At 40.4% G+C, this 11,882-nt stretch overlaps 2 protein-coding genes across 5 annotated transcripts in view; one reads left to right on the top strand and one right to left on the bottom strand.

Moving 5' to 3' along the window:
• Positions 1-2,895, top strand: part of LOC116701138 (myotubularin-related protein 7) — a 28,444-nt gene extending 25,549 nt beyond the window's left edge. For 2 of the 4 annotated variants that reach the window (XM_032534722.1, XM_032534707.1), the window contains exon 14: positions 1,724-2,895. In XM_032534722.1, the coding sequence (XP_032390613.1) occupies positions 1,724-2,098 (375 nt within the window). In that variant the 3' untranslated portion in view covers positions 2,099-2,895. The remainder of the gene's footprint in view (positions 1-1,723) is intronic. The other 2 variants (XM_032534712.1, XM_032534723.1) reach the window with 2 other exon arrangements.
• Positions 2,896-8,261: 5,366 nt separating this feature from the next.
• The window catches only part of pmm2 (phosphomannomutase 2), a 12,063-nt gene continuing 8,442 nt past the window's right edge, over positions 8,262-11,882 (bottom strand). Inside the window, exon 8 of the mRNA XM_032534729.1 lies at positions 8,262-9,301. Coding sequence (XP_032390620.1) covers positions 9,197-9,301 — 105 coding nt within the window. The 3' untranslated portion in view covers positions 8,262-9,196. The remainder of the gene's footprint in view (positions 9,302-11,882) is intronic.

Raw genomic sequence — 11,882 nt, forward strand, 5'->3', positions numbered from 1 at the left:
TTCCTTGAAGGCGGGTACTCTGTTGAAGTTTAAAAGTATCCATAAACTCTGACCTTTTTGATTTTTGGGATTTGAGAAATTTAGAACCGTGTCCTTAATAGAACCGGATCACAAGACCCATCCCAACCAGCACTGGACTATGGTTGGCAACTGCATGACTAGAAAAGCTGAGACTTATGACAACATATACAGTGACGTAACAGTGGGCTCTCAAGCCTGTGGAAAAGCTACCAGGTTTGGTGAAGGTTTGCAACTCTGAAGTTGCTAGCGCTAAAACCACCAGACTCCATTAATAGCAGGATACCCAGGGCTCGGTTTACACCTATCGCCATTTCTTGCCACTGGGGGACAATAGGCAGGCTAAGGGGACGTATATTAATGTTAAAAAAAAACTCAAAAAGTGAAATTCTGACTCTACCATCTGAATGTCTCAACAGAAATTGAGACTCATCAGACCAGGCAACATTTTTCCAGTCTTCAACTGGCCAATTTTGGTGAGCTCTTGCAAATTGTAGCCTCTTTTTCCTATTTGTAGTGGAGATGAGTGGTACCCGGTGGGGTCTTCTGCTGTTGTAGCCCATCCGCCTCAAGGTTGTGCATGTTGTGGCTTCACAAATGCTTTGCTGCATACCTCGGTTGTACTGAGTGGTTATTCCAGTCAAAGTTGCTCTTCTATCAGCTTGAATCAGTCGGCCCATTCTCCTCTGACCTCTAGCATCAACAAGGCATTTTCGCCCACAGAACTGCCGCATACTGGATGTTTTTCCCTTTTCACACCATTCTTTGTAAACCCTAGAAATGGTTGTGCGTAAAAATCCCAGTAACTGAGCAGATTGTGAAATACTCAGACCGGCCCATCTGGCACAACAACCATGCCATGCTCAAAATTGCTTAAATCCCCTTTCTTTCCCATTCTGACATTCAGTTTGGAGTTCGGGAGATTGTCTTGACCAGGAACACACCCCTAAATGCATTGGAGCAACTGCCATGTGATTGATTGATTAGATAATTGCATTAATGAGAAATTGAACAGGTGTTCCTGATAATCCTTTAGGTGAGTGTACAGTCTAACTGAGTCCAACATTTGCGTTTTCACATAGAGCTCCTTTGGGTAATGTTTAGATGATGTCTGGCTATAGTGAGGATAACTGAGTTCTCTAATCACTGGTGTCCAACTGAAATTCAGCTATCCACATTTCCCACCTCCGTAGGTTGCAGGTTACACAGTTTGCGTCGGCAATCAGACAGCCGGCGGTTGCCGCAGGGTAGAAACTCAAAAAAACGCAGACCGACTCAAGTTTGGAGACTCAACCCCACGTCACGCTGCCAGGGAGTTTGTGTAATACCTGAATGCAACATCTATGTCTTCTCGTCTCTTTTCTTTCTCTCTCCCCCTGTGAAATAAGCTGCTTTCAAGTGCGGTCGGAAACGTTGAAATCTATAAACGGTCTGACAGTAAACATTGTTATTGTGAAATATAAAGTGAACTTGTGCTTTGTTGGGGGGTTAAAGAACGCAACAGGACGTCACACAAACAAGGCGATTCATTGACACTCCTCCCACTGCACCACCTTGCAGAAAATCGCTGGATTGCTTTTTTTGGTGTAAATGCCCACTTACCCACTCAATATACATAGAGAGGGAGAGGAGTTTGTTAACAATGATGCTTGGAAGACCTTGAATAAAAGAAAGTGTATGTCTTGTTGTTCTCTTATCTCTGCAGAGGATAGCAGCCCTGACAGGGAAGCCAATCACGTGGGAGAAGATCGAGGTTCCAAGGAGGAGGACTAGCCACCTGCGGCAGACACACAGTGGGCCAGACCCGCCCACCACCTACACAGATACAATCACCAGCCCTGCACAGGACAACGGTCACACGCTGTCTTCTAAACCAGCCAACCAGAAGACTCCGACCCAGGACCTCAGTCTCACCCTGCCTCTACGGCCACACACCCAGCTCAAGAGTCCCAATCCTGATGACCACTCCACCCGCAGTAACCTGGAGTCAGGCATGGCCGACCTCAGCAGCTGCTCATCCAGCCGTAGGGACAATGGCAAGGACCCAAACTTGGATGAGGCTGTCTTTATTACTGCCTGACTAGAAAAAGGAACCCAGTCGCCTGGCTGGAAGGTAAAAGAAATGACTGCTCTTACGCTTTCAAAATAAATATATACATTTATTCAAACACCTGGAAGGGAGCGGAGGCAAACTGTGATGAGATAACTGACTGACTTGTATCTCTTGTTTTCAAACTGTAGTTTGTCTCATTCCTTCTCCGTTTGAAGCGAGTCACAGAGTAGGGAGACACTGGCTGTGTTTCAGTTCACTTTTTTGACTCTGAAAGACATCTTGACATAGTTTTAATTTCTAATTTTTTTATATAAATGGATGCAGATGTTAGGTTTCTTAATTACGATCAATTGTACTTTGTTTAAAGAATGCACTAATAATACTGTGAGATGGGTAAATGTTACATTAAACCAGCCTGAAACAACATACAGCACAGGCTTGATGAGGAGACTGAAACAATCTGATGAAACCTTAAAGATCAACCTTAAACTGTAACTTACCCTTTTTTTCAACCTGGAACAACAATCTTTGACAATGGTCCAGTATTAAGCAAGATATCTGCAGTTAGTAGCGGCATACAAGCTACAATGTAAGTTAATAGGACAGTTGTGCAGCTTGTATTTACATTTAGAAAACAAAATAAATTACTTGTTTTGCCGCTGACAGGCTCAGATTAATATTCTAAGGGTCTGACAACATTGCAGCCCGATCTGTGGCTGTCGGTTAAAGCGTTCATGCTTAATACTGGTCCAATTTCAAAGATTGTTGTTCCTATCAGTCACTTACACGCAAAAACAGAAAAATAGGGTCCAGGTTGAAAAGAACTGTAGTTACCCTTTAACTTGTCCATATTTACCATTTCTTCAATAAACTCCAAATCTAAAAATCTTTTACAACATGATGAAAGATGAACTGAATGATTTATTTACATACAGTCTTACCTCTTTTGTATGTAGTGTAAAATAATATGCATTATGATACTAGTAATAAAACGTTTTCCTAGTCACAGCTATGTCTTTGTAGTACCATTAGACATTTACTTTAGAGACATTGGAAGAAGCAGATGTGTGTGCATGTCAGTAACGTCATATCTCCTTGGTAGTTCCTTGAGATATACCATACCTCTTCCACAGTCTGGACCAAGTTATGTGTCAGGGGGCCACACTCGTAAACTACTTTAAGTCAGTAGTTATACAATTAGAAGCTGATTCTGAGTCACAAAAATACTACTTCTCTGGGAAATGATCATATTTGTTAACAATGTGAACAAATATGATGCTCTATGTAAAGGAAAGCAGATTTGTTTAGTGAGTTTGAGGGTTTTCAGCTGTGAGCTCACCCTAGATCAGTCCTCTATTCCATTTTTAAAGCTATGTTGCTGAATGGAAAAAACAGAAATCAAACTAGAGTGTTGCTAGTTACAACCAGTGATGGTCATAGGAAGCTTCGCAAACCACTGTCTTTATTTTCTGACTCACTAGATGGCGCTCTCTGTTCACAGCAAAAGGGTTAAAGGAATGACAATTCAATGTGTTTTCAACCCTGTTGAACAGAGAGTGCCATCTAGTGAGCTTAGAAATGAAAGACAGTGGTTCACGAAGCTTTATTTGACCATCACTAGTTACAACATGATGGAACTAGCATAGCAGTTTTGTGTTTATATGGGTGTGCAGGATTTATTCAGTTTGGGAAATCCCATCCTACATGGCAAAATATGCACCAAACAAGCCGTTTTGCTGTTTTCATAAAAACTTTGTTGGGTCACCCTCCCACCTAGACTAAAAAAAGTTGGATGACCTTGAATAAAAAGACATGACCCTCCCCTATTTTCCTCCGGTGGTCCATTACATGAATACCGAACGATCACCAAGAACAAAAAAGTTATTCTTTATTATGAGCCATTTATTTTTGTTATGTTTCAGTGTGAAGTCAACATTGTATAAGGACCTGACATCCACACTAATGTAATAATATTACATTAGTGACAGTCCAAGTTTGCCAGATAACTGATGTTTCAAATGTCATTGTATCCATGTTTGCTGTATGTGTGCTTTAAGAATTTATAGTTAGTGTCCTTTTAGGTTATCTGTAACTTTTTCTCACATTCCCATTTAGTTGAATTACCAACAAACGAGAATGTGCAAAGAGATGTAAACACAACTTAGTTGTTTCCCAGTCTCTACACTGTCTCTAAGTATCAAAGAGTTGACCTATTGGAGCACATTGTTGTGTAAGTTTTAAAGCTGACAGCATACTGGGGCTCCAGATAAACATGGCTACATGTCCTCTTTTACTGTGGGGGGACACTGATCATATTCCAAAGAAATGCATCATTAAAGCTACCGACATTTGGGTGGGATGGAAGAATGAACATGCACAAATATTTTCATGTAGCCCAATTCATAAATTGGCATTTGATTTTACCAACAATCAATCAATTTAACAACAATTTAACAACAATCGTTAAAATCAGCAGGGTTTCCCCCAGAAAAGTTGTTTAGCCCGGTGGCAAGTGTCTTTTTTCGAGAAGGGCCCTGCTGGGGCCAGTTACAGCCTGACAGCAACTTTAATGTAGAGCTGTTTCCATGATAACAAAATCATGGACGGATGCGTGAAATTGAGAATTTAAAAAAGCTGTAAGACAGATTTCATAGTTTTTATTGTTGGTATATTATTAAAAGTTTACCCTTTTAAAGCTGGGCAGCAGTTTGGCTTATTCTGCTGCACTAAGTTGGCCATCGTGTGATGACAATGCTGCAGTGTATGTAACAATATTGACCTCATCTAATGAGCTATAAGTCCTATGATCCCTTCTCATCTCAACTTGAATATTTCACTGTAGCCTATGGTGTGTGTGTGTGTTCTGTATCCATTATGTAAGATTTATCAATAAATGCACTGTTAAAGGGAACAATACTGCAACATACTGGGTCTGACTTACTATTTAACATGACATGAGGCACATAAAAACACAGCTTCCAATAACAAATCCTAGCAGAATTGTTAGGCCATAGGAACCCTTGAAACCACTCATCACAGTATCACAAAATGAGAAGGGGCTAACACTGATGAAGCCCTTGGATGATTGCAATGAAACCTTTTGCATTTGTCAGTATTGAGTCTTTTTTCCTATCCTTTCTCATCTCAAAATGGAAAAAAACTCCATTTAGGGAATTTAATCACAATAAACTAGTATCTGTATATTTCACAAAGATAGCTCTCATGGTTGGTTTTATTAGTACATTTACATCCTCGTTCACCTCCATTTAAATAGATATGATACATTACCCCAGATTCAAAGTCAACATTGGTTGCCAGGGTGAGACCGCAGCAGCCACAACAATGTTGCTAGACGCTACTCTCACATAACAAGACGTTACTTCACAGCACAGCGGAGTAGCTAACGTTAGATGCTGGCCAAATTAACAGTCATAAAAGCCCATGCTATCATGGAGCTCTGTACCCAACTGACAGACACACTTTTACAGCTTAGAATTACTGTAGGAACTGCTAAAAATAACACTACCTTGCCGTCTTCTCTACCCGACTGAACACACTTTATTGGCGTAGAATTACGGCAACAATCGCTAAACACTCTGCAAACTCACGGTCCTCTCTTCCTGATTTACAGCCCCCCTTTCTTGGCTTAAAATAACTCACAGTTGTTGGCTGCGGCCGCTGAACAGGCTACACGTGGTAAACAGCCGCGACCCGCTTGCCTGGTCCTCCGGTAACGTCTGCAGTTAGCAGGGTTAGCATGGCGGCATCAATGTGAGTACAAATATGTTAAAATGAAATAAAATCCTTACCGTAGCCGTGATAAATTAGCCTGAAGCTAATGCTTAGCTACCTGGGTAACACTTAGTTATTGGTTGGTAAGTGCTTGGTAAAGCATTGATACATTTTTGCCCTTCATTAAATGATATAAAAAGGTATTTATATACATAAATATGTGTATGTATATACATTACTGGGCAAAAGTCTTAGGCAAGTGTGAAAGGCTTAGGGAGGTGTGGAAAAATGCTGTAAACTAAGAAATCTTTTAAAAATATAAATATTGTTTAATTTTTTTATAAATTTACAAAATGAATGTGTGCGAACAAAAGAAAACTGTAAATCACATAAATATTTGGTGTTATTACCCTTAGCCTTCAAACCAGCATCAATTCTAATAGGTACACTGCAGCACTGGGCCCCGTTGAGGATCGTAGACGCAGTGGGGCCAAGGAGACATGATGAAAAACACATCAAGCTTATTTCCCTTTGAAACTGGAAGATGTCCAGCAGTGACATCAGCTCAGAACTGGCAGAGCCCAGTGGTACCAGGTACACCCATCTACTGTCCGGAGAAGTCTGGCCAGAAGTGGTCTTCATGGAAGAGTTGCAGCCAGAAAGCCAGACCTCCGACATGGAAACAAGGCCAAGCAACTCATTCATGCACGAAAACATAGGAACGGTGCAGAAAAAATAGCAGCAGGTGCTCTGGAATGATGAGTCAATAATTATCAGAAATATTTGGCTGAATAGATTACAATATTCCAAGCCTTTCCAGTAGAGGTCCCCAGTTCTTAACCAGTAAAATACTTTTTTCTTGATTGGTGTAATGACAACTATTTTCCTAGATGGAAAGAATCGAGACATACGTTGAAGGCTATCAGATCCAGTCAGTGTTAGGAAAAAAACAACCTCATTGTTCAGTCGTTTGGTTTAATTCCCAGTTTATTAATATACAATATCCAAGTTCATTGGGTACCCAGGAAACCAAGTGTGAATTAGATTGGATGAACTGTAATGAGATATTTTAAAGACAGACTCACATACACACATACAGAGATTCCCCAATTTATTAGAGAGATGTAAAGTAGACACATTTAAATTCTGGTGCACTAGAGTTCTGGTTTAACTTTGTCAGGCAGCTCAAACTAAGGAAAGACCAGAAAGTACTTACATAAATAGCCTGTGCCATCCAGTTAAGGCCAGAAGATAATGATGCCATATTCAAGCAATGGGTAGTAAAAGGAACTTAAGGCATTGTATACGATAATAGACAACAAGGAATTACAGACTTTCCAAACATTAAAGGTTCTCTAAGCAATGTCACGCAAGTTTTAGGCTACATTTGTTTTGCCACATACAGCAAACATCTCCTCACTATCTGCTAGCTGCCTGTCCCTAGAACACACTGTAAAAAACACGGTCTCCGTAGACACCCCGGGTCTACATAATAAACTGTGCCCACCTGCACCACGAAGCATACACAAACAGTGTTCCAACCAATAACCGACAAGAAGCATTTGGGGGTGGGGGGGGGGGGGGGGGTTAGTGTGCATAAGACAGAAGGGAGGGGGAGGGTACGAGATGAGGGAGGGGCAAACTAGTCTTGTTTTGTTTGAACATCAACAAGAAGTAACGTCACCCAAAATCGCTTGGAGCACCTTTAAAAGAACAATGTTCCCTTTACAATTAGGATTTATTTAGGTAAATCAAACAAACGTGGAGAACTCAAGAATTCTATTGTTATAAAAGTTAGGATGAATGCTTATCAAATAGTAAATACGTTAGTCATTTCTATGTTTTATTAAAGTATTATGGAATGTAGGGGAAACTAAACAAGTTATCTCAAATCAAGGTGGGAAAAGGAATTAAAAGTGCATTATATCTATGAATGTGTGAAACTCAACATAGTTCACAATAATTGAACTGGAAGACTTTGGTGCATTTTTTTATTACACCTAATTAAAACATCTTTGACAAACTAGTCCTGTTGAAGACAATGTGGCTGCTAAGAAGCACATTACGCACATATTTTTGGGAGTTGTGAAAAATTGAAGTCATTTTGGAAGGATGTGTGTGCAACTACAACACAGAGTTTCCCTTCGGGGATCAATAAAGTATTTCTGATTCTGATTCTGATTCTGATGTACATTTAGTTTTGAGTACTGAATTTGACTATAAGATTTCTTTCTTATGCACTCTTGTACTTGGATCATATTTCACTTGTCACATTAAAGAGGGACAGATACCTGGTAAATATACTTATAAAAGAAATAAGGACAATGGAAAGGTTGGCAGAAGTGGACATTCTACTTAAAAAAGCATAAGTATATTAGCTTATAGCTTGGACCTGAAATGAATACATTTAATTTCTATTTCTGTGGCTATCATCACCTTTCCTCATAGGTCAGGTTTCCTTTTTTCCTTCTTTTAATACTCATAAATTGATGTAACTGTGTTCAGTGGTTGTGGTTGAAAAATTTAAAATAACACTTTTAAATCTTCATACATTGTACTTTTAAGCATGGATTTTTTCCCCTTCATATGCTTTATTATTTCCCACAGATCATCATCTTTTACAGCAGAATTGTGATACAAGTTGATACATTCAAGTTCAAGTGTCATGTATTGGGAACGTCACGCAATTGTACACAGCTATACTTTCCAGATACATTCTCAAAAAATTGTATGAGGTACCATAGGGGCCAAAAAAAATATTGATACACTCACTGGTAATATTTCCACATGAATGTACAGTTTGCTAATGTGTACTGATGACCATGACTTTTTGTTTTACAACATCTAGGAGACAAATCTTATAGCACACAGCGAGGGATGTGGTTATGGTTACAGTTTTAGATATTGATGATATTAAACATGGCTAAGCAGAGAACCCGATAAAAGACTTCAACATAAAACGCAAAAAGGAAGACGTCATTGTAACAGCCACAAGATTTGATGGACAAACTGCATTATTTCCAACAAATGGACACATTTAACTGTTTTAGTTTAAGGTTTACCATGACTTAATGTTGATAACATAGCCAGAATCTCATTAAGAAAATGTCATGAACGAATTTAAAACCATTAAATCACGTTCAAAGCCATTACATCTCTGATTCAAAACGCAACCAAAATACCCAGAAATCCCTCTTCCCATTAGTCAGTAAGTGTTACCCTTTGGTAATGTCAACAACACTATGATGCTGGCTCTTTCCGCGTAAATGAATAATTTTTGTAGTTCAATCTCTAGATATGTTTAAATCATATCTAGATAAATTAGACCCCTATTATAAGTCCCTCTGGTCTGTTCTGTAAAAACAATGTCAGCATACAGTAACAGTTTCTCTCTCATGAGAAGAAAAGCTGCTGACAAAGTTGTTGTGTTTCCTCTGGACAGGAGACTTCATGGCCCGTGGTCCGTGGGTCACAGTAGATCTCATAGTCGTTTCCTCCCTACACAGAAACAGAGATTAACAAAAGAGAGGTTAAATTCAAATCACTAGTTATTGCTCTGAGTCTACAAATACCTCATAATGACTTTTAGTCATATAGCACAGAGGATGATGTCGCTTTTCAGGGAAATTACACATTAAGTGAGTTAATGACTGTTTTTATTTACTTTTAACAACCGTATATACAATACAATATGTCTGGCAGAGACATAAAATTACTGTATATCCAGCAAACTGCTCTGGATCAACCTGATCAATGGGAAAATGGTTTTTGAATGGGGTTGGTAGTCAGCTAGACCTCAGCGGGTTGTCTTGTCCGGTCTTTACAACCAACAGTCCGGATGAGGCTGTGATGTCATACATCAGCTTCTGCGAGGACTGCTGTGTTTCCATCGTGCACCAGGGTGAGTTACAACAATGACAACCTCTGGTTCAAAGCCAAACTCAGAAGGTTAAGGTTGGTTAAGGAGAAAGATGGGAATAACGGCGTTATGTTTTTCAGTAACGCGGCATCGAATTGATTACTATTCTTAATAACGCTGTTACCGTTACTGCCAAAAAATGCAGACCAACTAGATCTCTGAGCCGAAAGATAAAGACAAGATGTTTTACTGTTCCTTGGTTAGTGAGCTGTTCATGAGACAAGCGCATACATGCTGACAATTGGCTGAGGTTGAGTAAAATTTCATGGTAAGCCAATCCGAGGTAGAGTTGGGCGGGTGTTTGAAAGCACGCATAGTCAGACACAGCGAACAACACAAGTGAGTCAGTCAACAAGAGACAGGTAAAGTGAGCCCAAATGAGAGGCAATCAATATCAAAAGTTCTATTAAAACATCTATTGTGTTATTTGTATCGATCCAGTATATAAACATATCTTCGTACGTGGCATTTGATTGGAAGCTAGTCTCACTTTGTCCCACAGCAACATTAAAATGGTTTAGATTTGTGTACATTGTTTCTGTTAATAATGTACTGTATTAAGTTTCCATTTCATTATAATGTTCAGATTTATCATAAATCATGCACATGTATTTTAAGTTCCATTAAAGAGAGGTGGAGGTGGGAGTCACATTTGAGCATTTTAAATTTTACCTGAAAGTAACGCAATAGTTACTTTCTGAAGTAACTAGTTACTTTTATAATTTGTAACAGAGTAACTTCTTTAGTTACTTTTTGGAAAAGTAACTAGTAACTAACTAATTACTTTTTAAAAGTAACTGGCCCATCACTGGTTAAGGAAGAGGCCTTCAAAAGTAGAGACAAAGACAGATTTAAAGATGCGAAATACAAGTTCAGCAAGGAAAGAGGCCAAACGACTGTATTCTGAGAAGCTCCAACAACAATTCTCAGGTAACAACTCTGCATCTGGCTGGAAGCTCAAGCTAATTACTAACTCTGAGCCTAAAGCCACACCTAGCCAACGACCTGAACGAGTTCTACTGCTTCTTTGAAAGACAAAAAGACAGTCCTGAAACCATTCCCCACGACACCTCCCTACAGCTACAGTGCACTTCCACCTCCCCCCCACACCTCAGTAACAACTCTTTCCATCAATGAGAGAGACGTCAGTAAACTCTTCAAGAGACCAAACCCCTGGAAAGCTGCTGGACCAGATGCTGTCTCCCCATCCAGCTTGAAGCACTGCGCTGTTCAGCTGTCTCCAGTGTTCACAGAAATTTTCAATACCTCACTAAAGACATGCCACGTGCCAGCTTGCTTCAAGTCCTCTGCTATCATCCCTGTTCCCAAGAAGCCAAGGACCACAAGACTTAACAACTTGCGACCTGACTTGGTGGTTATGAAGTCCATAGTCCTAAACTCTCCCAGCTTAGTGTGCCTGCACTGAATTCCTGTCTGACAGGAAGCAGCATGTAAAGCTGGGGGAACACGTCTCCGACTCACAGACCATCAGCACTGGATACCCCCAGGGCTGCGTTCTTTCTCCTCTGCTCTTCTACCTGTACACCAAAAGCTGCACCACTAGTCACCAGTCCATCAAGCTTCTGAAGTTCACGGACAACACCTCCCTCATCGGACTCATCTCTGATGGTGGCAAGTCCCCGTACAGGTGGGAGGCTGACCACCTGGTGACCTGGTGCAAGAAAAACAACCCAGAGCTCAACGCTCTAAAGAGAGTGGAGATGGTTGTGGACTTCAAGAAGAACTCAGCTTCACCTGCCCCTGTGACACTCCGTGACTGCAGCGTGTCATTCGGTCTTCAGAGAAGGCAATTGGTTGCAATCTCCTGACGCTCCAGGACCAGTACGCCACCATGACTCTGAAGCATGGTGGAATGATTGTGGTTGATCCTTCCCACCCCAGCAACAAACTCTTTGAGTCCTTCCCCTCTGGCAGGAGGCTGAGGTCCATCAGGACCAAAATCACACCACAAGAACAGTTTTTTCCCCATCAACCATTAGCCCTATCAACAAGGCCCCAACCCAACCCTGACTCTTTCCACACCCCACCTCTGGCTCTACATGCCACTGTACTTACTCTGCTTTACCGTTCCTTTTTAACTTATTTTATCTTTTTTACTTATATTGTTATATTCTTCTGATCCTTCTTATATTTAGAGAA

The sequence above is a fragment of the Etheostoma spectabile genome, chromosome 2, assembly GCF_008692095.1.
Source record: "Etheostoma spectabile isolate EspeVRDwgs_2016 chromosome 2, UIUC_Espe_1.0, whole genome shotgun sequence".
In the NCBI taxonomy this organism is placed as follows: Eukaryota; Metazoa; Chordata; class Actinopteri; order Perciformes; family Percidae; genus Etheostoma; species Etheostoma spectabile.